General features: G+C 34.6%; 2 protein-coding genes across 6 annotated transcripts in view; both read right to left on the bottom strand.

The window, feature by feature from the left end:
* LOC138693189 (zinc finger protein 235-like) overlaps positions 1-17,055 on the bottom strand; it is a 34,647-nt gene extending 17,592 nt beyond the window's left edge. For 2 of the 3 annotated variants that reach the window (XM_069816927.1, XM_069816925.1), the window contains exons 1-4: positions 16,882-17,055; positions 14,393-14,493; positions 6,247-6,384; positions 4,955-5,037 (exon numbers count right to left, since the gene is read on the bottom strand). In XM_069816927.1, the coding sequence (XP_069673028.1) occupies positions 4,955-5,037; positions 6,247-6,384; positions 14,393-14,488 (317 nt within the window). In that variant the 5' untranslated portion in view covers positions 14,489-14,493; positions 16,882-17,055. The remainder of the gene's footprint in view (positions 1-4,954; positions 5,038-6,246; positions 6,385-14,392; positions 14,494-16,881) is intronic. The other variant, XM_069816926.1, reaches the window with a different exon arrangement.
* A 5,988-nt stretch (positions 17,056-23,043) lies between these two features.
* LOC138693163 (zinc finger and BTB domain-containing protein 14-like) overlaps positions 23,044-27,169 on the bottom strand; it is a 32,158-nt gene continuing 28,032 nt past the window's right edge. For all 3 annotated transcript variants that reach the window (XM_069816867.1, XM_069816866.1, XM_069816865.1), the window contains exon 5: positions 23,044-26,378. In XM_069816867.1, coding sequence (XP_069672968.1) covers positions 25,862-26,378 — 517 coding nt within the window. In that variant the 3' untranslated portion in view covers positions 23,044-25,861. The remainder of the gene's footprint in view (positions 26,379-27,169) is intronic.

The raw sequence follows: 27,169 nt of genomic DNA, 5'->3' as shown, positions 1-27,169 counted from the left end.
TGTTTTAAAAAATTTCCAGTGTTGCAGATTTTAAGTTTTAAACGAAAATTTAGCTACTGATTTATATTATTACAACAATATATACATTATTTTCTGAGAGCATTACTACAAAACACGGAAAAGTTGTACACAATGGTTAGGTTAAATTATACACTATGGCACTATGCAGTAAAAGTAGGGCTAACTTTGTACTGAAACACATTTCTGATAGAGAATAGTTGAATTTTGAATGATGTCATCGGGCACAGGATATGCATCAGACCTCTCTCACCTCAGCATCTCGTAATCTTAGATTAATCAGATTAAGCCTTAATTGAAGTGCGACATATCAGGTGGACAGTTTCAGCCAATCGGTCGCTAATATTAAGTGCTACGAATACTACACTGAACTGTTGTGTTATGAGTTTGTGAACTGTGATAGACCTACTTATTGGAGTGCAATATTCATTTATAAATAAATTGTGGTATTACTATGCGAGAGGAATGAATATTGTCGATGTTCTGAATTATGCGAGAGTAAATTATTTATTGATGCAGTTCATATAGCGCTGGCCTTCTATGCCCGAGGTTCCGGGTACAATCTCAGGCCTGGTCCATGGCATTTAAGTGTGCTTAAATGTGACAGGCTCATGTCAGTAGATTTACTGGCATGTAAAAGAACTCCTGCAGGACAAAATTCCTGCACACCGGCGACGCTGATATATCCTCAGCAGTTGCGAGCATCGTTAAATAAAACATAACATTTAACATGTATTTAGGGTATATATATATATATATATATATATGTGTGTGTGTGTGTGTGTGTGTGTGTGTGTGTGTTTGTAATTCACGAGGATTTACAGTCATTTACGGAGCTTATTTCTGAAGACATTCTGAACAAAAAAACATAAACATAAAACATAAACATGTGTCCTAATCTCAATATCTTCATTTTCAGCGTTACACTAATTTGCTTTTTTTCTTTAGTTTCAAGGGTAAAATATTATTACAAATAGATATTGAACTATTCAGAAGTATCATTTCTTTATTTCGCTAGAGTTCTGAAGCTCAAAATGTGTTAATTGCTTTATACAGATTTTTTTTCTTCAATTTTTAACTAAAAATTACATTATTCCTACGCAATTATCAAAATAATTGTTACAAATCATACGACATTAGGAACTTGATATTTTACAATTTAATTACGCATCACAATGTACAGTCTTGAAGAATTTACAAGAGTGGCGTGATCTATAACAATTGTTGTGATAAATCGTAAGAAAAATGTAATTTTGTAGTTAAGAATAAAAAAAAAAATCTGTACGAACCAACTATGGAATTCACAACACACTTTTAGCTTCAGAGTACTAGATAATTAAAGAAATGATACTCCTGAACAGTTAAATTTTTATCCATAATATTTTTTACTCTTAAAACGAAAGAATAATGGTATTTTACAAACAACTTCAAATTAGTATATCTCTGAAAATATTGAAATTAGGACAAATGTTTATATAACGTTTTTTGCTCAGAATGCCTTCGAAAATATGCTCCGTAAGTGACGGTAAAACCCCGAGAATCACTCTGTATATACACACACACGCCGTGTAGCAGAAGTTTCTGTTACAGTAGCACATTAAAGTGATTTACGTTTTTATGTTTTTCCCTGCATGGAGTCTTTGAATTTTAGCGGTTCATGCTATTACGTGATTGACTAGAGTGTGCTGCTTTCTACTATGAGAAATTTCGCAGAAAATACTGCTCCTGGAAGACAATAAGCTGTCATTTGCTGTTCGATTTCATTTCTTATCATAAACAACGGAGCCAGTTACGAAGTCAAGCCATTCTTGTATGCTGGGGTCTCGGAACTGGTAATTAGCTTCTTTACCCTCAAAACTTAGTGAATTGTTTTACTCAACTTACAAAAACAATTTTCAAAAGTCAGTTATTCAGCCAATCTGAAGAGAAATGTGTAACAAAAATTTCTGGTACGTAACAAAAACGTTTGTTACACAGGTGTTCTATATGGACACGCACAAATATTGAAATAACATTGTGCATTGCTTATTATCGAAGTTAATTGTGTATTTAATGGTTTAGGTTGCCATATCTCCCAACGAAACGAGAACATACGCGAGCAAAAATTCAAGATCTGTTCAGGATTCGAAAATCAGTGCGTGAAATTTCTCAAATTCTGACACTGTCTCCAACAGCCGTTATGAAAATATGGAAGAACAAAGATAGATTCGGATGCAGAGAGGGCAGGACGACCAAGTATGGGTTGCCTGGCCTGTAAATTCACCGGACTTGAATCCTGTGGAGCATATATGAAGCACGTCACAGGACAGCGTGTTTCAAGCTCCCAGACTGAGAAACCATATTGAGTTGGTGACCAGTGTGCAGAGAGAGTGGGACTCGGTAAGACAGGAGGACACATACAAACTCATCCAGAGTTTTGTGAGGCATGTGAAACAATGCCTTGAGCGAAGTGGAAAACACACTGATTATTAGGACCAATCAACATTTAGTACAATTTAAATATAGTGTTCTTTCAAATTTCTCTACACGTATGTAAACAAATAAAAATATACCTGTAACAGAAACTACTTTCAAGCAGTGGCGGCCGCTGATCATGTTGCAGCGTTGCACAACGACCAAGTTTTTCCCGCACATTAAAATTTTGTTTATATTACATAAATAAATAGATTTTAAGTTTCCTTCTCGTCGAATTTAAATACATACATATTTTTATTTATATATAATTAAAGAATTCGAGTATAAAATAATCAGCTTTTATAAAATTCATCAAATTGTGAATACTTCAGAAGTGGTCGGCTCAAGCAACAGCCAGATTCGTGTAGCAGCTGGTACTGAAGGTAGGCTCAGTTCAGAGTTCCCTATCCCAGCAGTTAACACAGCTGGTCGTGGCACAGCTCTTGCAACAACCGGAAGCAAGTAGTTCTTGTATTTGCCCGTAGATTGCAGAAGTGACCATTACGAATGGACACATTCGCTGGATGACTCGTGATTTGAGACGAAATTTTCAGATTTTTTTCCGAGTCTTCGTTTCTCACGTGATTTCTCACTTCCTCACCTCCTGTTTCTTGACCAACGTGTAGCTAGGTGAGCACGTGGTCCAGTCGTTTATAATCGTGTGAAATCCATTTAATCCTCTCTTAAATATTTAGTTTTTGTTGGAATTTAAATAGTTTTATGTGAATTGTGCTGCATAATACAATTTTTTTTATTGGATGTGATATTTTCGTCAAGTTTGTGACATAGGTACGTAGGCATATAACGTTATGAATTTCGTTAAAAAACAGGAACTTTTCTGGAGTTTAATGAGTTTTGTGTGAAATGTGGTAGTTATCACAATTTTTATAGTGCATAGTGAAGTGATGCTTTCTTCAAGTTTGTGATGTACATGCTTTTACCATTACGAATTCTGTTAATAGTTTACAAAACAAGAACTTCTCTGTACTTTCTGACGAAGAAAAATAAAAAAAAATTAAAGAACTTGGTAGACTAAATATTGTCCAGAGAGTTACTACGGGGAAAAGACAGTTCAAGGGAATTTTTTGAAAGGAAATTTACAATAATCATGACTGGCTTTGTGGTTGTGAAGAGAAAAACGCCCACTTTGAGGTCTGTGGATATAGAGGGAAAAATTGGATTGGTGTCGGTTAGAGTTCCCGAGTAGCTCAGTGGTAGAGCGTTGGTACGTTAAACCAAAGGTCCCGGGTTCGATACCCGGCTCCGGAACAATTTTTCCCTCGAAATTATTCACGCATTGTTTTGTTTGCGTGTATTTTGTTTGATGGGGAACAGTCGTGGACAAGAACGGGAATTACTGATATTAATCATTTAAGTACCAGCATTGGATTAAAATGTTCATAACCATGTATTGATAAAGGTAATTAATTCTACCCCACTCATCACAGAAAGTGCAACACCTAGACCCAAACTTCACCGGCCGCCACTGCTTTCAAGTTGTAGCCTACTGGCGTAGAATAGAATATTATGGCAGAAGAAGTTGCAGGTCCATCTGTACTGAAACATGCAGTAAATGAGGGAAGCCACTTATACAATCAGTGGATAAACAATCACATTAAGACGTACAAATTACCTGAAGTGCGTAATTTTCTATTAGTTAGGGCCTAGGTTGTCTGATGTTACAGCCTCAAGATAGCAAAGTGTAATTGAACATGTTATCTGGAAGAAGATAAAATGTGATAGTCGGACGATCTGGCAGACAATATTGTGGTAAAATTTACTATTACTATGGCAGATTATTCTTTCAGTGGCGGCAGCTCATCCATCTGATTCGGAAGGAATTGACGTGTTGTCTGATAGTGACTAAGTTATTTACTTAAGTTCTATGAATTTGATTTAGCCTATTTACCTTAACCTGCCAATTTATACCCTAAATATAATAAACAGTACTGTTAGGCTATTAATAAAATTATATTAATATGCTGACAATAATTTAATAGTAAAACTTTTTCATACTAATGGCGGATAATGGACTGTTCGTCATTCACCTATATGAAGCTAGTTGTGTGGACCAATTTACAGATAGAGTCGTTGTCTAGAGTGAGACCTCAATTATAATAATGATTAATCAATAATTTATAACTTCACATTTAAATTTATAAATTTTTACTTCTACCATTATTATATTTATCTGGCATATATTTTTTTAATGCACCTCCATTTTCAACACTGACCTGCTTGTACTGTCTGTGTGTTACCACGCCCATAAATGTTATGCGCGAATGAACCACCAATAATATATTAACAGAAACGACCACGTGGTTTTGATGACATGAGGAATGACTCTAAAAGCGTACCAAGTATAAATTTAATATAGTTGATACAAAACTGTATCATACATTATAAAATTAATTCCCTACGTCAACATTAAATGAAGTTCTGAAAAATAGACGCAGAAGAAAAACCAGCTCAGTACACTCACCTCTCAGACAACACTTCATCCTCTTCTGAAGACACTTCCACTTTCTGTTTCGGCTGAACTCTGTCCATATCGAACAAATCTTTCTGGAAGAGTGAGTAAATAATGAAGAGAGTTTTAGTTGACCATCTGGGTCATAGGTTTTCTATGTCAACCACCTGACTATTCAAACATAGTGAATTCAATCTAATTATTCAGTAAAGTTGTAATGGCTTTTATACAAAATCGAATTAGTTCCCACAAATTGCTTTGAATTATATCCTTCCTTAAATTCGGGCTATTGAAACGCATTGGAATCGAGTTTCAACCTTTAAAATATCTGCATATGATGTTTAATTGTGCTATAAAATATCCAACGTGAATTTCTTACAATATTTGATGCAGATAAGCAATAAACTAATGCAATTCGCTGTACATATCAATGTTGAAAATTTCATATCTTCAAAAGTGCATACTCTCTAATACGATTTATTCTCTTCAGATAAGATAACAGGAAATAAAAGTTTTACCTCCACACATGTCATTTGGCCTGAGTCAAATTCACTATAAAAGATACGTAACACAGAATGTTCCAGTGGCTTCAGAAAATTCGTAACTCGAAATCGATTGAGGTATGGGACTTGAAATTTGTCGTCACTGTGGGGGACTAAGATATTAAGAAACTAGTTTCGTGGCAGATGAATGTTATGACATTCACCGTCCGTAGCAAACGGAGTTAATGCTGACATTCTAACATACGTCCAAGGGGAAAAAAAAAAAAAAAAAAAAAAAAACATGGAATACAAAACATGCAGAATACAATATGAATCAAGTTGCGAGGGGCAGCTGATGGCATATTTTCACGGAATGGTTTATAATAGAACAAAATAAAGTCTTTTAGCCTCAAAGCTGTATTAATATTATTTTCTTATAAACTTATTTCTTAACAAAGGTAGTGGGGTTCCCAAATCTCTTTGAGTTCTTAATAAATTTATAGCCTACTACATCAGTTTGAACCTTTCATTCAATATATAACATACTAATTGCGAGACCAGTACAACAAAAGAAAAATTTTGTATATTTCAAATGAAATCTTGTTCCTAGGAGGAAATTTCTCCATGTATTGGAGATAATCCTCTGTTACCCACCGGAAATATTTATTTGCCAATTATTATCCCAATTAAAAAAAAAATGAAAGCCGTCCAAATTTAGGAAATATTGGGGAGAAAAATAATACTATTCAAAATTCTTAATGGCTTTCACGTACTTAGAAATGCACTACTGATATATCTGCACAATGATAGTAAATTACTTACATCAACTTCAGAATTCACCACAGGAAAGTCAATAGTCACTGGAATGTCTTCAATTTTTATCTCTGTTTTTATATCGTAGCTGTTCTCCACGCATTCTGTCTTCATGCCTGCCACTTCCAGATGCGATAAATTCCCTTCCTACAGAACACAAAAACATTTTGCATAACATTATTTAACTATTGTAAAGTTGAATTCACGTGTAAAAACCTTCAATCTGATTGTGTAAGGCAGTCATTAACTAACTTTTTCAACATAGACATCAAACTAGAGGAAAATATTGAAGGCAGAATAGGAACGAGACCAGAAGGAGGACAGGCCACCTGTGATAATAGGCCAGGTGTTCCCTCTCAAAATAATTTACATACCTACTGTAATATGTGTAAAAGAAACTCATTTATATTCTACACAGTCTGTGAAAATATCTTTTGGAGAAGGATATTTTAATACTCACAATACCTACCAAAGTGGAATTACAAAGAAAACAAAGCACTGAACATATCCAATGTCAGGGTTGATACAATATGGAACAATTTTTGCTTTAAAAACCGTATAATAATATTGCGATGTACTTCAAATGTAATATTCTAACCATTTCTGCCATTAAGACAGTCACCATTATAAAGAAAAATGTTAATATCTTCCGTACTACTTCACTAATTTAACTACTAATTTAACATTAAGGCTGATTGGAATTTTTTTTCGCATTCTCACATGGGAATGTGTGTGATGGTGGGAGAAACGGTAAAATGCTTAGCAGAGGAAAAGATTCTGAAGAATAGGTTACAATCAGTAAACACAATAAAGGGTGGATACTCAACAATTTCACAGTTACAGTCCTGTAAATGAGACTAGAGTTTTCGTCAAAAGCTACTAATTTTCAGAGGACTTAAGTGTAAAATAATGGTAGCAGTTGATGATGTGGATATCAACGACACTGTCGGTTTTGTTGCATGCCAATACTGGAATTAATTATGAACAGGTTGTTTATTAGGAGTAGAAGGTAAAAATAAGACCTTTGGAACCACATGGATCTTCTCTGCCTTTCAAATATCCCCAATTTTCTGATATGTTTGTTGTGCACAAAATTGCGATATTGAGCAAAGTGGATCCTACAACAATAACGGGAAGAATTTATTGACTAACAGAATCTGAAACTCAAAGAGGAAACAAGAATTCTTTTAAAATCAACAGAGATGGAATGAGAGGTTTGATAGTAGAACTGCATATCAAACTGAAGCTCGTGATATTCCTTTTAAAATGGGGTGTAAAACAACAGTATAGAACTTACAGAATCAGAAATATTCAAGATTGAAAGCGTTACTGTAAACGAAAAAAAGTGTTTTGCAGATTTTAAAAATGAATTAGCATCAAAATATAATTTTTCTAAAAAATATATTTTAATTTAGGTCTTTGTGAAGAATGATTCCTGAGAGTTTCATTAAAATTGAAGGTGATCAGGTTGAATTTTTTAATTTTTTGACTGGTTGCACATGGAATGATCTTTATAGTAGGTGTTATTTATAGTTGAGTCTTTATTTATACGTACTCCTAGGTTTATTGCATTAAAGTAACCTTAATTTTACGTTTAATGTTGTAATTATTGTAATGGTATTGTATATTATATATCACTGCCACCAGGAGTATACCTAGGGTTGCCAGATGTCCCGATATGGCAGACATTCTCGATTTTCATTAAATTTTCCAGTTTTTCACTCATGCCTGCCACAGGACACAGAATGTCCCATTTTTTTAAGATATTACCCATTCCTAAGTGAAACTGAAATTAGTGCATGATGTGAAACAAATACACCATGCACCGTGTTCAGACTTGAGGGATATGCAAATTTAAGGGAATACTTTCCTACTACTTGAAGTTTGTACTTTCATATTTTATATCTAAATAAGAAATATATATTTTTATATTAAATTATCACATTAAATAACACAGTATTATAAATTAAAATAAATATAATGACAAATATCTATTCAAATGTTGAAAAAGTAATTGTTTAATTAACCTATACATACATAGGCTACACTGTTTCAATTAATACATTATCATAAAGTCACTTATATATCAACTGCAGTAAAATGTCTGCCTTTAATATCTTTAAAATCTGGCAATCCCAATTGCAGAGCTAACGCATAACTGCATACCGTGTACATGTAAATTTATTTTTATTTCGAAGAATTATCTTTATAACAAGCGGTCCATGATTGATCATCTTTGTAGAGTTACTGGCCTTACAAATAAAGTTTGGGTGCCGCTGTCCTAAACATAGTAGTATTGCATATTTTGGAATAATATATACAATATAATGCAATTTTATCGTCATAGTTTAAATTTATATGTTAATAAGTTTTGTCGTTTAGGCTGTCTTACAGTCAAGGAAAAACTGTGAAATAATAAAGGCCTATATATTATATGCTTCCTTGCAATGCTGATCGCTTAACTCAGCCACTGACTATTTAATGTTATCATCAAATTAAATTATAGCAATTACAGCATATTGTGGTGTAGCCTATAAAAATAGTACAGTAATAATGGATATAAGAAGGAAGGGGTATTTCTTGGTAATGGATTAGGTCTGTATATTTTATAATATTATTAACTATATATTGTTGAAGCACCTAGTAATTACCGTAAAATGTATATTATATAATACTGTAAACGAGACAATATCACAGGCTACAAACTAGATAATTCTTGTGTTGTATAATTTTTATACGAACATGTAGGTATGAAATTAACAAGACTACCATTCCTTAGGTTAGGATAGGATTACTTATATATTGTGACCAGGCTATATGCACAAATGTTCCAATGTACTACTATCGTAACTAAATAGGTAATGTTAACATTAATTTTCATACGTTCTTGTGGTGCAAGTTAAATAATCCAAAGTAAAGTATATCAAAACTCCGACAACATATTATAATTATGAACGTTAAATTCTCTTTTTATTTTATTTATTTTTCAGTGTTTAGTCTCTTATTTCCCATTGTTGTTTAGATTTATCGGTAAAACATCAATTAACGGATAAACTATGTTATATACTCAGTTGATAAAATAAATAATATTCACGACAAATATATAAAAACAGAAGAGATAACGAATCACAATATTGACGACCGATAGCATTATGACTGCATGGACTACGTATTCTAGTTACATTGGCTTTGTCTGGCCGGTCAGTGGCCGAGACTCTGAATTCTATTCAATAGAAAGGTGAACTTTATCCTATCTCTTCCTATTTCTGCCGTATTTCGCGGCAGCACTGCTAAGAGCGATGTACAAGGCAACTTGGCCAATGTACAGTCCGTTGTATACGAGATTATACAAGCTGGTGCATAGCGCTTGAAATACGGGTCTAAAGTGGTTCCCTCATAATGCCAATTTTGCTGCTCGGAGCACTGTTCGGTCCTAGATATTCACAGCAGAACACTTAAATGACATTAACATTTGGGACATTTAAAGGACTCACCGTTGCTTATTAAAAGCTTCGTACAATAATTTATGGTCAATAGACGTAATTTCAAAACTTCTAAGTCTCAATAATATTAAAATGAATGGCTGTCATTCTTGATATTAAAAGATATTACATATTATAAACGAAGGTATTACCTTCCTGTTGTTCAATTCATACACTGCAAGACGACTATTCTAGACCTCTTGATACATCGTACCTTTTCAGAAATAATGAAAGAAACTTAATATATTTTACATGAACACTGTAGTCTACCTTTTTCACGTATTTATTATTATTATTATTATTATTATTATTATTATTATTATTATTATTATTATTATTATTATTATTGTTATTATTATTATTATTATTATTATTATTATCATCATTACTACTACTATTACTATTATTATTATTATTATTATTATTATTATTCCAATGAATTAATGTATTGTATTATCTTCCATTTCCCTCATTTCACAATTTAATCATTTGAAATCGGGCCTAACTTATTCCTTTCTTTTTTGAAAATATATTGACGTTAAAGTGTTATGATTTTTACTACTGAAAACAGCAGTCGCAATACATGATTAGTAAAATTGTGCGAGTTTTCTTGCACACCTTGCAGTGGTGAAATACGTATCTAATAGGCCTGCTGATTAACTTGTAGTGGATTGTAAAAACAAATGCTATGATATTTTAGTGTTTGTAAACAGTTTTTTTTAATTAGGAATTAGAATTAAATTAATTAGGAAGTTAGTCTGTAATATGAGGCACTCAGAAGCAAAGTGATACAAGTGACATTTAGTAAGATTTGAGATAAATTACTTTGAAGTTGAAAAGTAAATTAAAAAATCTGTTACAGGACTATGTTGCAGTAAATTTACAGTTGTGTATGTTGGTACCTATATTTTTAAATTCTAAATAGAAATTATATATTCTAAAACATTTTAGGTAAAATAGGGTCCTAAAGTCACTTGTATTATTTTTCCACGAAAATATTTTTGTGGAGAAGTGTATAAGTGCAACAGTTTTCAGTATTTTATATTATTTAAAACAAGAAGAAGAGCATTGCTTACAACATTCAAACATTTCTGTCTTAACAGCATTTGAGTTTTCTGATTATCATATTATAACACAAAATGTGTTTGTATAAACGAAAGAATCACTCAGTCAGTCTTCGTAACGTATCCAGCTCTTTTCTGACAACATAAAGTCCCCTATAGTTTATTCAGTTTTTGTTTTTCATGAAGAGTGAAGGGTATTTTGAACGGTGTTCATTATAGATGCCTGTTGCTAGTAGCTAGAGTAGTCAATATATACTGCAGAGCTGTGTCTTCTGCAATTGATATTAATGATTTTAATTTACTTCTTTTGTGGTTTATGGATGGACAGTATAGAAGAATGTGTTCCAGATCTTCATCATGATTATTACACCACAGACAAGTAGGATTATCAGAAATGTGAAATCAGTGTAGGTACAATTGAGTGACAATGTGACCTGTTCTGGCTCTTGTTAAAAATGTTTGAACATGTCTGGGCAATTTTTTTTTGTACATTTCCAGGTCATTTGGTTTCTTTTGAACTGACTATAAAATTTTTCCTTTTTCAGAAGAGAACCAATTGTTGATCTATAAGTTTATAAAATGAGACTTTACTGAAGCAAAGGCATTGGATAGAGATATCAGTTGAAGAGGTCTTGGTTGCAAATATGTTGCCTATTTCACAACGTTATTGACTTTCTCGTTTCCAGGTACACCACAATGACTAGGTATCCATTGAAATGTTATTTCCTTTTGGAGCTTTTTCAGTTTACTTAGTTGTTTCTGAATTGGAATAATTCTATGTGCATATAGGTTTGGTACATATTTAATTATATTAAATTTAGCTTCCTTGTAGTCGGTAAGTATGCAAATAGATTTTTTAGAAATCTGAGTAACACACTGAAGAGCAGCATCAATAGCTAGCAATTCAGTGTTAAGACTGAGGAGGATGAACATGGTATGAAGTAACTTTCTTGATATTTTGGAATATAATACCCTGCTCCTGATGTCCCATCTTCAGGGTTTAGAGATCCATCTGTATAAATTTGAATATGATCCTTATATGTGCTGCAGAGTAGTTCCATGGCATCTAACTTAAGAATGTATGGAGGATCATTTTTGGAATGATTTCCTGGAATTTGTATGCTATGTTCTGGAATTACCCATTTCCATGGAGGAATTTCACAACTGAAGTTTTCACAATGAGTGTGTCTGTCATATATATTGGTATTTCTTCTTTCTTTATTTCGTAGAAATTACACAGGATATGTGACAGTTTGAAGAATATCTGATATCTGGATGAGGCTCGCAATTTTAAATGTATTTTTAGTCTTTTTTTTAATACATAGTGTCTGATAGGTTGAATATTAAGCCTACATTCAATTTCTAGGGCAACAGTTGATGTCGTTTTTAGTACTCCGAAAGAATAGGGCTAAGAAAATGTTTAATTTTCAATGAAATTCAGCCTTAGTCGCTGTTCATTACGTCACTAGCCTCATCTGAAGAAGTCACATCTCTCTGCTGCAACATCTGTGTCTGTCATGAAGTGCATCTGTAGGACTCCTACCGCAGTATTCCTTGAACTCTCTCTTCCACACACTCTTCCACGTCCTGCAGTCCTTATTACAGGCCCATCCTTCATGCTTCAGGTCATCAAGTAAAGAGTAGTGTATGGGTGGAATGAATTTCTTTAGCTATTGCAAGTTGCTCCACTTAGCAAAAGTTATACTTATTGTATAACTGGTCCAGCTCAATGTGTGCAGGCCTTCCACGAATATGTAATATGTTACCCCTCTCCAATATGACAAATAAATTAGTCATAAAAAGAAGAAACGCAACAACAATATGTAAACAACGCACTTGTATTAGTTTGCCTCTCAGTCAAAACTCTGTATGCAATGTAATACAAGAGTAAGGCCAATATGGAGCAGCACTGACTGGAACTGCACTTATATTAAATTTTCTCTGAACAGAATTGATGTTTAAGATTTAGAATATACACTTATCTCAATTTTTTTTTAAATGTCACTTGTATCACTTTGCTTCTGAGTGCCTCATATATGTGATTAGAAATGGCTTTCGAATTTCACCATTTTCCAAAACATAAACAAATATCTCAGGGATGATTTTTTTTAGAATTTTGCCGCCCATAGGCACATGCGCATCTGCTCTTCCCGATCCCTATTTCATTTTTAGTAATGTCTGAATCTCGCTCCCCTGAGCTGTTTTCTGTCGTCACTCGTGACATGTCAATTTAATGAAAACATAAAGTAAAATCTTCGCTACACCATGCAGTGATAATTGTACTTTATCATAATGAATAATTGTAGTAATTATTATTTATTACTCGTAATGTCGTAATAATATTTGATTTGGCTTGGTGGATGAGGGGAATACCAAACTTGGCATGCTCAACATTAAAATCACATTGCTGCGTATGTTGTATCCTAAATAATGCAAATCGCATATGTGTCAATATTCAGCATTAACCATTGTCGTGGAATATTTCGCCACTATAAATGATGATGGTAAAGACTACTCTTCCCCTCCAAAAAACGCTACTGATTGCAAGACAAACTAAGAACTATAGTAGTTTGATGATTATGATGATAGTGATGATGATAATGTGATGTTGATAATAATAATAATAATAATAATAATAATAATAATAATAATAATAAAGTCTGAAAGTAGAAGACACCGCTAGTTTACTTTCAGCAGTTATAACAAATTAGAGGGAACGAAATCTGAAGGGAAAACACGAAACTCAAAACAATCAACTTGCCAAAGTAAATGAACCAGATGAACAATGTAGTCTAGAAGTAAAATTTTTAACTGAACAAATTCAGACTTTCGGGAAACAAAATTGTAAATTGCATTAAATGACGCTGAAAATCTGCATACTAATATTTAACAAGTCATCAATAAATCTCAAATAAGACTGTAATATGCTTGTCATGTTTATAACCTTCGTACTCGATCAGTAAAGGAAAATTAATCAAAGAATTTTCACGATACACAATGCTAAGTCGCGAAACCAGGTGGCCCGGGTTCGATTCCGCGGTCGGGGCAATTCCCTGGTTGAGGTTTTTTTCCGGAGTTTTCCCTCAACTCAATATGAGCAAATGCTGGGTAACTTTCGGTGCTGGACCCTGGACTCATTTCACCGGCATTATCACCTTCATCTCATTCAGACGCTAAATAACCTAAGCTGTTGATAAAGCGTCGTAAAAAACCTACTAAAAATGCTAAGTAATGGAACTATTCATCATTTAATAGGACTGCGAGGCGAACCTAGCGGCAGAAATTGTCAAGACGCTCAGAGACCTACTCTCGATCGTGCTATGCGCCAGCTTGTATATAATCTCGTAAGCAACGGTACAATCTCTCTTCTAACTCATTGGTTCCCATAGGGTACCGAAGTCGAAATGGATGTAAAAAAAATTCCTTCCCACGTGGAGACTCCGATCACATGCATTTCATATCGCCAGTGCAAACCATGACGCCTTATACTGCACAAATACGGCAGGGATCCTAATTTAGTCTACTGAATATAAAATGTGAAATGTATGTTTTTCTTGCACTTTTAAACAACTAAAGAAACAAAATATATAGTAAGTCTCTTCAGTTTACCTCTGATAAAGTATTACTCTCTCCTATTTCAAATGTGTTATTATGTGATTGTAAGGCCAATGGATCAGCGTCAGGTTCCATCTTGATCACATCCATCACAACTGAAAGAAAAGGATGCGCAATTGGCAGTGATTGACAGAAACTGAACTGTGCAGAGAAACTTTATTCTGTTTGATATAGTAGATTTCATTTTAAAAATTTCTAAACTTGTCAGTAACTAGTAATAATGTTACACAGAAATTTTGGTGAAAACTCAGCTACGTTTATTAATCTGTACAGACAACACAATGTACCTACTTAAAAGTACATAAACCTTTTCTATAACGATGACATTACAATTCTTGATGCCTAAATTAAATATCTATGCTAAAATCCATTTATTCGCACAATATGTACTGCAATTTATAACCTTATTATAATTGGCCGCTCGCTTACACAAGTCTTTTTTCCTTTATATTTTCAATGTTTAATAACCACAATTCAACCATGTCCAATTTTCTGTCTCTTTTCAAAGATGGAAGATAGATTTAACTGGATTTAAGGTTTTCACACAGACTACTCTATATAATGAATACAACACGTTTGATTCAGCTGCAGTCGCACTATAAATCAGAAATCTTGTAATTCAATATGGACACTTTATGAATATCCAACTTTTCGTGGAACAATAAAATAACTTATACAATGGCACTTAATGTTATAAGAATAAATAACAATAGCCTAACCCAGTGTTTCTCAAACTATGGCCCGCGGACCACCTGTGGTCCTCGAGGTCTAACCTTGTGGTCCTTCAAAAAGGGCAGAAAAAATAAAATTCAAATGAATTGCGTATCATTCAATAGCTGAAAATCTCAGAGTTTGGAAATGACACATGGCAATCGCCTCTCGCTTTTTCTCTCAGTACTGACATTTTATGAAATTTATTACCCTATTCGTCTACTGACTTCCCACTCTACTCTCAACAACAAAAGAGGGATTTAAAGCACTATGAATGTGGTGTTTCTCGCCATCTTTTCCCTGCGCATCTGGCGCCGCCCCTGTAACCCAGCCAGGGACCACCAAATTCACAACAGAGAACCGAATCTTTTCATGTATCTATGACTTTCTTAATAGTTTTGCCGACACCCAGTCTGCACATGGAAATGGTCACGTACTGTACGTCGTACACCAATAATACAACTCTGAGGTCACAATTTGAAACATATTTTCCAAGGAAATATGACGAATTTTTATGGGTTCGTGATTACTTTCATTGAGTGAAAGAGAACAGTTAATTGAACTCTCGAATGAGACCGGACTTAAAATGAAATTCCAAGCAGAAGGTATGGTTAATTTCTGGACCTCATCACAAGTGAAAAGAGAATACAGTGAACTGTACAATGGTGCTTTAGAGATTATAATTCAGTTTGTTTCTACGTGTCTGTGTGAGAAAGGGTTTTCATAACAAACTCTAATAAAAACATAGTAGCTACCGAAATCGACTCGATGTATGTGACAACCTCTGACTTATGCTTACCAGCATACGTCAAAACATAGAACAACTGTGCAAGAATCGGCAGGATTATCCATCTCATTAATGTGGGTACCAACATTTTTTTTTTAGTTAATAAGTTAAAGATTATCCAAACTCTAATAGCCTTGAATTATTAAAGAAACAAAAATGAATTTTCTTCTATTAACATAAGCTTAATTAGTTATTACTAATATAAAATTAATTTAATTCAATTAATTAATTCTATTTTAAAATATAAGTAGCCTATATTGATATTAAAAATATATTACAAATATGATAAATTTGCTTTCGAAGGGAACAAAAGTAGGGTGGTCCGCGGAATTGTTCTGATTTAAAAAAGTGGTCCCCACTTCAAAAAGAGTTTAAGAATGGTTTGAACGTTCATTAGTAATGATTCACTAGTTATATTCTGGTATTAGCGTAATAGAAGAAGACTGCCTGAATTATAGAGAAACGAATACAATAAAATCTACCACTGTTACGATATTTTCCGGAGTTGCGCTCGGGCACGGGTTCGATTCCCGCTTGAGCTGATTACCTTGTTGGGTTTTTCCGTTGTTTTCCCCAACCGTAAGGCAAATGTCAGGTAATCTATGGCCAATCATCGGCCTCATCTCGCTATCACCAATCGCATCGATGCTAAATAACCTCGTAGTTAATAGCGTCGTTAAATAACCAAGTAAATAAAATCACTGTTACGGTGGTAACAACTGGGTTACGCGTAGTTGCGCACACGGCTTTCTGGATTCTAGTATTTGTTACATAGGAGAATGAAGCCTGACAAAATAGTCACTATAAGAAAGGTACATTAAATTTGGGGAAAGGAATGCTTCCTTAACTGTATTTGGCTACTCTATAAGGGGCGTGGATAATATTTGGATATCTCGAGTGTAGCAGGCGTTTCACACAGGACAGCCGTATCTATGCTCAGCGTGCGCAATCCTAACCCATTATTAATAGTTGGATAACTACTTACGAATATTGAAAGCTGCAAAAGAAGAACCAGGTCTATCTCCCACGCTGACCTCTATTCTATAAAATTAGCCACGATCACAGATCACACAAAATAGTTATTCCATGCACATACCTGTGCATTTCAGTATTCAATAACTGCTTACGAAAGAAAATGCACGTCACATAACACCATCGGTCACGGCTTACTCTGTGACTATCTATGATATTGTGATTTAAATACAGGGTTGCCTACGTACGACTATAGTCGTACGCATACGACTATTTTTACTAATTGTAAGAGGTACGACCACACACTATGTCGTACGCAATTTTGTACGACTATTTCACTGAAGGGAAAGAATAATTGGGAACTTATAATGTTGCTCTATAATTAAAATAAAATTGATGGTTAATTCGCCCCTTTTAGACAAGTTTTCTTCATTAATAAGTCCTGGACTAATATGAAAGAAACATGCTTTTAAGGAGGATGCTTTGAAAATCGATCTGGTAACTATGCTTGTCATGCAAGTCATAATTTGTCATCTTGAGCTCTAGATTTCATGTAGACGGTGCAGTTATATCAAAATAATACGAATTTAATTTTATTAACTTCCTTGTTTGTTCGATAGATGAAATTTTCTATCAACAGTAATCTCACTAGAGGTTTTGATTTATCTAGAGAAAATCAAAATTCGAGTGGGATTTAATTGACTACACGATTATTATAAAGTATATAAAGATTAGAAGTAACAAAGTACTCCACTACAATAAAATATTAATTGGCTTACGAAAATACAACTGTCTTCAAATGTATTATTGTACCATCTCAACATTACGCTAGATGGCAGTAGTGTTTTATAATTATGTTTTCTTGTTATCAGTTGTGCCAACTATGCAATCTTCATTGAACTCTGTGGACGGTTTAGTCAAGAAGGATTTCTAGATTCAGTTTCATTTTTATTAAAACATTTGCATTCCACTTCAATCATCCGGATCCCAGTAATCAACGTCACTTGACAGATGATTTTCAATAAATCTTAGTATTTAACAATCTCTGATACGTGACTATCCATAATATCATATAGCAGAAGCTATAACAAACACAACCTAAATAATAAAAACAAGTGTTAGAAAAGTTTTAATTATGGATGATGAAATAAACAAGAAACGTTTTAATTGACGATGATGAAATAAAAAATAAACATGAAAAATTTTAAAAGAAACAATTATTTAAAGTATAATTTTCATATTTGAATGTTTTAGTGGTTGGTAGTTCAGTTGATGTTATATTGGACGTGTGCGTAAAAGAAGTGAACTCGTTGATGTACATGGTGTATCCCTCAACTTATTCAGGATTTCATATGACCTGTGATCTTTACAAAGAGTTTGTAATACTTACTAAGAGACACATACCCGTGAGTGGCAGGCAAGAAAAATGTCACAAATTGAATCGGCTAGCATCCGCCATTAAAAGGAGTGTTTGCGGCGCGAAATTCGAAAACAGTAGCACAATACATTGATGTGGCCTGGTGATAAACACTGTTTCAAACATCTCTTACAAAGGATGAGTTGTGATGAAATAAACATGAATGACAGAGGAGCGCTATATTTATTAAAGTATTATAATGATTCATCTTTGACGATATTCTAAAAAAAAAAAATAAATTAAATTACCATATACGCTCGGGATAAGTATGTGAAATATTGAATAATGGCAATGTCAACATTAATTTTCAGCATTACTAGTATTGTTTTAAGGACATATTTACTGTAATATTAAAAATGATCCATATTTCAGTCCTTTCATGCAAAGGAAGAGGAAGGTATATGGGGCTTAGAAAATATTTAGTGGTGAAATATGAGATCATAAAAATTCTGGAAACTGATTTAAAATATAATGAGAATAAATTTTATCACAAAACAACGTATTCATTGTGTAGGAGGTCAGTACAGACTTTTTAATACAATAATTAGTAGTGGTAATAGTAGGCCTAGGAGCAGTGGTAATAGTAGGCCTAGCAGTAGTGGTAATAGTAGGCCTAGCTAGGCCATCAGCTATATTTTCACTAATTTCTTTGCATTTAATACAACCAAAAACTAGAAGTACATACTATACAAAACGAAAATTACATGATTAATTATTCATTTATTGTGAAACAAAACAGTTTTAGACAGATATAGTCTGAGGATTTTCTTATGCACTCTGCTATTATAATTCACTGTAATGTGATGGCATCTAACCCTTACATACTTTGTTGAAATCAACCTTATAAACCTGATTAATGTGTTTCTGGAAAAACTTTATCCAAGAAATATTCCGACTTTCTGTCAACACATTCAAAGGAGGAACTGCATTTGGAACATTTTTCCAAATATTAAGATATGCATGCTTTCCTGGGCATCCTACAATAGTAGCTATGTTCGAACAATTATTTGCGGAGCAGGATTTCACCATTTTCTTATTATTTCCCTTCAAGTGTACTCATATTTATTCGTACTCCTCAATAAGCATGAACTGCTTGCACTCCTGGCGAAGCATCAACTCCCTTTAATGGCGGCCGAAAAGCGGTTCAATTTTGTACGCGAAACTAGCGCCGTTGGTGTCTCTAGTTATATATTACAAACTCTTTGGATCTTTATTAAGCCTTGTTCTTGAATGCCAATGCGAGTCATATTTGAAAGTGCTGTGCATCGACTGGAGTGGTTTGTAATTTTCTGTTTTTTGACGTCCAGACCAGTGCAGTTTGAAATGTTGGCAAACAAAGAAACAAATGCTAGGGTAGTGATAAAAATAAACAAATGCTAGGGACGCGATAAAATTAAACGAATGCTAGGTACGCGATAAAATTGTGCGATAAGCAGCCATGATTGGTTGAAAGACGTCCTTTCGTACCGTTTTATTGGTCAAAAGTAGTGTGACGTAGTAAAAGTGTAATAGGCAGTTAAGTAATATAGCAGTAGCATTAAGAAGGCTAAACGCGCCGACATTATAGTAGTGTCGGGTTTTAGTCGACTGTAGATGAATTAATTTGATACAATTTTCAGTCGCCGCATTTATTAATACTAAAATAGGCCTATTGCCGCCGCGCCGGCCAAAGATCAAATTCTGCTGACTTTAAATATAAGAAAGTTGATTCTAACCAAGCGTCATCGTGCACGCCTTACTGTGATTACAGTGTTGATGATGAAGAAATGGATGGTGATTTGTTTCAATGCTGAATGTCATTGTGGATGTGAACTATAATTTGTAGTATTTTTAACTGGAACTGAAATTTACTGGTAGATATATTTATTTTGCGATTCTTTATCAACTGCGTAATGACATGAACGTGATAATGCCAGCGAAATGACTCCAGTGCCGAAAGTTAACGAGCATTTCCTCTTAATTGGTTCAGGGAAAACCCGAAAACGTCAAACAGATAACTCGTCTCATCCGGGATTTCACCTCTAGCCCGCTCGGTCACAGTCAGACGTGCTAACCATTACTACACAGCGGTGAACTAGAAGTATATTAGGAAGTTGAGAAATGTACGACAATTTTATGCTGAAGTACGATAATTTTCATAAGTTAGTACGACGGTTTCGATTCCTTTATCTGGCAACCCTGTTTAAATATAGAGGACATAGAAAAATTTGGAAAACGGCTGACAGAAAGGACACGGAATTTTGGATGTTGAGATTTATAGGGTTTTAAGAAGATGTTACACAAAATATCATCTGAAGTAAAGAAATTTTATTTTGATTTTGAAATGTTAAATGTTATGTTTTATTTAACGAAGCTCGCAACTGCAGAGGTTATATCAGCGTCACCGGATGTGCCGGAATTTTTTCCCACAGGAGTTCTTTACATGCCAGTAAATCTACTGACATGAGCCTGTCGCATTTAAGCACACTTAAATGCCATCGACCTGGCCCGGGATCGAACCCGCAACCTTGGGCATAGAAGGCCAGCGCTATACCAACTTGCCAACCAGGTCGACTTTTGATTTTGATGTCAAGCTGTGGAACTATTAAATATTTTACATGTCATAAATAGTATACCTGCTTTGAATTTTTTACTTATTCCTCCTGTAGGCCTATTAATAACAGCATTAGAGACAGAGAATGGATTTGAGGCAGGTGGGATATGATGATAGAGACTGGATTAATCTTGCACAGAATTGGGACCGATGGCGAGCTTCTGTGAGGGCGGTAATGAACATCAGGGTTCCTTAAAAGCCATAAGTAGGCCTAAGTAAGTACTGTATTATACTTGTTTTTTTTTTAAGATGGGACATGACAGGAGCATTGCGATCGGAAAAACAACTGAATGTCACATAGCATGGTAGGCCTGTTGCTATGGTAACAACGGTTGACTTGCCAAACTTACCATTCCCACTTGGCGAGTGCTTAACAGCTCTCTCGGCGACATTTATTGTGCAGACAATGTTAGCATTGGTACGTTTCGTGTTTGATTCTCTGTCGATTTTTGTATTGTTTTCTTACCTTCGCGTCAATTGTCAATGAATGTTTTAACGTCAGCCATCTTAACGTCAATTGCTAGCTTCCATCAGCTGGCAGCAACGAGCTAGAAATGAGTATTCTTAAGGTACTCCTTCACGCAGCTAGTTTTCTGTCCACTGCAATGAATTTCCAGCGCAAGGTCGCTATTGCATCGTGTAAACTACACAGCGAGCTGCTAGATTGCAGAGGCTATGAGGAAAAAGCGCACAAATGACTTATGGCTTGCAATACGATTCTTTCGCCGTGTACACAGCGATACGGTACGGAAAGTCTGGCGCTACTTCATTCTGGGATGGTCAGGTTATATATATATATATATATATACACACACACACACACATACATACAGGGTGCTTAAAAAGTGTCGCATTTTTTTTATAGGAGGTAGTAGAGATCGAAACTAGAAACAAAGTTCCTATAAACATGTGTCCGGAAACAAATATCTGTTGGGATATGGGCCATGCTGTATATCATAATTATGATTTACATCAATACACTCCCAGGTCCGGGCGTGTAGCCTCTCTCTGAGCACTACTGTGCGTTTAACCCTCAATGGAGGGGACAATATTTTCTATGAGGCAAATACGGGAGTAGGAGACAGATACCTGTAGTTCGCTCAAGCTAACACGAATCGCCCAGCCCCGGACTAACCCATTAATGATAAATATTACAATAGGTGTGGTTTGGAATGACAGGAGATTGTTCAGTAACCTTTATACGAAACGAGTCAAAATCAGGATAGGAGAAGAAATGTCTGAAGGAAGTGAAATAGGGAGAGGAGTACGACAAGGATGCCCTTTATTACCTAACCTATTCAACATCTACTTGGAGAATTTGGTGAAGAACTCTTTTCACAACATGGGAAGGATTAAATTAGGAGGAAGAAGAATTAAGTGTATAAGATTTGCTGATGATATGTCGTTGTTAGCAGGAGAGGAAACTATACTAAGGGATAAGATTGTGCTACTGGAGCTAAATGACAGCTGTGAGCAGTATGGGACGAAAATAAATGCAAATAAGACGAATACCATGGTTGTCGGAAGAAAAATAAAGAACTGCACACATTGTATTCTTCACCTGACATAATTAGGAACATTAAATCCAGATGTTTGAGATGGGCATGGCATGTAGCACGTTTGGGCGAATCCAGAAATGTATATAGAGTGTTAGATGGGAGGCCGGAGGAAAAAAACCTTTGCTCCCCTTTGCCGAGACGTAGATGGGAAGATAATATTAAAATGGATTTCAGGGAGGTGGGATATGATGGTAGAGACCGGATTAATCTTGCTCAGGATAGAGACCAATGTCGTGATTATGTGAGAGCGGCAATGAACCTCCGGGTTCCTTAAAACCCAATAAGTAAGTAAATAAGTAAGTATATGACTATATTTAGTAAAAGTCACCTCTAGCAAGTACCAGGTACAGGGCTAGCATAAAGATAAAGTAAATATCCTTATAAGCCCGAAAAGGAAGTGAATAAATGCAGAACCTTTTATTCAAATTAATAATCTAACATGCAGAATTATATAATGTTGTTACCAAAATTATTTATCAACGTCAACATAATTAAAAAAAAAAAGGCAAATATTACATGTCTTACCTATATCAACTTAATTGTCTTATGTAATATATGCATTAACTGACGTATGAGGAACTCGTATAAAATTAAAAAAGAAAAGTATTTCAGAAACAGTGTTTAATACAGTATAATCAATACATAAAAAATAACACAAGTTAAAACATAAACTTATGCATAATTAATGGTAGAATGCTCTAATTATTCTTTAAGAAATTCTACGTATTTCTTATAAGAATAGTACCAGGAAAATGTATCGAATTTAATACAAAATTCGCTACGAACATTTAAAGAAAATTTGTACCTAATGTTTTTTTTTATTGGGTTATTTTACGACGCTGTACCAACTTCTAGGTTACTTAGTGTCTGAATGATATGAAGATGATAATGCTGGTGAAAGTTACCCAGCATTTGCTCGTACTGGGTTGAGGGAAAACCCCGGAAAAAACCTCAACCAGGTAACTTGCCCCGACCGGGATTCGAACCCGGGCCACCTGGTTTCGCAGCCAGACGCGCTGATGTACCTAATGTTAATGTCTTGATATACCGGTATATACATGTACAGTATAAGGTATAAATATGACAATAAATCCTGCTCTCATTTCAGAATATGACGACTTAGTGACATCACATATTAAAATAAGAAATTATTACTCACTGTACTTCGTAGGTCAACATTCAAGATGGTGCACAGTATAAGAAGAATCAGTAGGGACAAATCTTATCGGCACCTTTGATTTTATTGATACTAAGATCAAGCTCACTAAGATCTAGTTCTCAATGAATCCAACTATGTCGCTAGTATCGGCAGAGCTAACAGCTGATTTTAGTGAAAAGCAGTTCGGACCACATTGACATATTAAACTTTCAGATGAAACTATGTATTAATGTTGCACTCCTTTGTTCTATAGTGATATTTGTGTCTTATAATGTAGGTCTAATCAATTATTAGGTAGGTCTATTCAAATTCACTTTTTCTTTTCAAATTACATATAAAATTCCTGTCTTCATGATTGAATTAAAATATATTATTACCGAAGTGCTTACCATTTTATTCTGTATCTTCATATCAATTGCATTTCGTCTTGGATCACAATATGTTGTAAAATACATACACCAGGGAAACATTTAATAAATAAACAAGAATTCGGGGTAACCTGTTAAAATTGAAAATGTGTATTCACTGTATATATGATGTAGAAGGCTACTAATTGTAGGCACAACTACCTAGGTGTACAAAGAGGGCCTAATAATTACTTACCGCAACTTTTATCACATAACTACGTAATCCTTAAATCATTATGGAGTGCTACACTTGGTGGGCAATGCTTAACTGACAACAATTAAATCCCGGTAACTTCTTTCACTTTTCCGTTGCTGTAATAGGCTAATTTTCAATTAACAAATTCTTGCCTTCTTCCATTCTCGTAAAGAATCTTTTGCAGTCAGTAATACAAATTCTTAACTCCTTCATATCTAGACACAAGAGTCCTACACCAAATCCTAATTACGTCTTATAACTTTATAAGAGTCGAACTCAGGAAATACTGTAATTCCCTTACAAATTTGAAGCAATGGCTTATTACTATGGGCAAGATTCATTACATATGTAAATGTTGACATTTTTTAACTCCTTCATACGCATACTAATTACTTATCTCTATACAAGCCTCGAACCCAGGAAATAATGCATTCACGGAGTTCAAACTAAGGCATGTTACTACACGGGCAAGGGTCATTGCTCCTATCAATTTTTGTACCTTTTCAATCACTCTTTCATAACTAGATCCAAGAGCTAGCCATAGCTACACACCAACGTAATTATTATGTAGCCGAGGTTATGTTTTCGTTCACTTATTTAGAGACATTCTATTCAACCGATACAGTTAGAAATTTTAATGTGTATGTTAATTCCAATTTGGAAACCAATATCAATATACAAGGAATAATCATGTAGGCCTAAGTATAACGTTACTGGTATGAAATAATATCCATCACTAATATAATGTTATTAGCCAGACAATAAAATTTTATTATAGCCATTGTTGACGTCGTAACTTCATCGAAACGAATGTCATGATCTATGTAGCTAGTGGTTCAATATTACGTTACCAATGACTTTAAAATTAGTGTCAATTAGTGAATATTTTCATAATGTTTACATACGGAAGTAATTATTATTATGATTTTGTTGACATTCCTTTGCCTCATGTCTTTGAAATTTGTTAAAAGATGAGTAACAAATGCTTTCAGTTAATATTAAATTAGATGTAGATGGAGAACCATCTGGTTGAGGTTAAAGATATTAGACCCAGTTTCGTGATATGCACACTCAGAATTTGTTCCCATGAAACGGGCTAATTGTCCCTATTGATTCTTCTTATACTGTGGATGCTGTGAATACACTGCAGAGTTTCCTGTGGAAAAAATTTACTTTTCACGCATGAATAAAGGGATAGAAGTGTGTATCAATTTTGTATTACTACAGAATTAATTTACAAACACAATTCATATGTTATGTCTAGCGTGAACGTCGATGTATTTATGCTGTTTGAGGCAACACTTAAGCGCGGAATATTTTCCACAGAAATTACATTTGAAAAAGCTTTCAGCTGTATAGGAATGCATGGTTTTTCAGATGTTCAGATTGAGAAAAACTTTCCGCATTTAAATGGTCTCTCAACTGCAGGTAGGCGTTTAATGTCTTCTAAGATTTCCAGCATCACGGCATATAAAAGGTCTTTCGCCAGTGTGTATGCGAGAGTGTTACCTTAGATGTCCCAAATATGAGAAATACTTTCCACACAGTTCGCATTTTAAAGGTCTCTTCCCAGTGTGTACGTGTGAGTGATTCTTTAGCACTCCACTTTCCAAAGACATCACATTTCAATGGCCATTCGCTTGTGTTGCTGTAATAGTTTTTTCAGTCTTTTCTCATCCGAAGTACTCTTTCCACATAATCGGAATTAAAGTCGCTCCTGCCTGTATGTAGGCGTATATGTTTTTTTAGATTTTCGGCATTCGAAACATTCTTCTCACATATAACGCAATAAAATTTGTTGCTGTCTGTATGTAGACGCATATGTCTTTTAAGAATTTCGGCATCCGAAACACTCCTTCCACATACATCGCAATTAAATTTGCTCCTGTTTGTATGTAGGTGCGCAATATGTCTTTTGAGATTTCTGTAATTAGAAATACGCTTTCCACATACATCACATTTAAATGACTTTTCCAATGTATGAATATGGGAATGACGTTTCATAGATTCCGGCGTTACAAAAACCTTGTTACATATATTACACTTGATAGAATCATGGCTTATGTCACCAACAAATGAACCATGGGGTCGGTAACTGCCAATCTGTGTTACCATGTCTTCATCACTACCAATCCCGTCGCATTCTGAAGACTCAGTCTTCTCAACATTATCCACAATGCTGTAATGAATAATTATCATTCTAAGAACTTCTCTGTGTGGTGAGATCAAAATAGGCTATATAAGCATGCATATAAATGTAGAATTATCACTAAGGAGCGGATTTTTATGTGCTAAAAATAAAAAATATATATATTTTTTTAAATATGACAAAAATACCTTACTTAGCTTGGAAAAAAATTGTTACTAGGTATTCACCAACCACACTTGAGTGATAGTAGTTGGCCGAGAATTGCAGTGAACAACAAAGGTCATCTCCAAATTCTCCATCGCAAATGCATGCCGATTATCTCTGAACAACGACTTAGACTGTGAAAACGATCTTTCCACATCACAGGACGTCAGACGTGCATATTTAAAGAGAGGAATGTCACAAACACAAACACCGTCAATTTCACCTACAGGCACATCCTCCAATACTTGAGCAACTTTACACATTTTTTTATAGCCACTGTTTTTCCCAAATACATTTTTGAATTTGTCCCTTATAGTCGCGAAGCTGTTATTTCCAGCGTGACTCCGCCTCTTTGCTTACGTCTTAGGAAGTGAAGGCTCTATAAAGTCTAGGTAGGTAGTATAGTTCGCCATTTTTGCTCTTTCGTTCCCGAGCTACCATACGAGGAATCTATTTGCCACACCGTTAAACATTATCATGCCGTAGCTCCTATGATAATAAATCAAACGCACTGTAATTCAGCAAATAATTGAGCGGCAAATAACGTCTTCGTGTGCTTTCTGTGAACGCCAACAGAAGAGCCAAAATGGCGGGCGATTATATTAAGTATTTATCGA

The sequence above is a fragment of the Periplaneta americana genome, chromosome 17, assembly GCF_040183065.1.
Source record: "Periplaneta americana isolate PAMFEO1 chromosome 17, P.americana_PAMFEO1_priV1, whole genome shotgun sequence".
In the NCBI taxonomy this organism is placed as follows: Eukaryota; Metazoa; Arthropoda; class Insecta; order Blattodea; family Blattidae; genus Periplaneta; species Periplaneta americana.
Note: the sequence above shows the minus strand (reverse complement) of the source record. Positions and strands in the feature narration are given on the sequence as shown.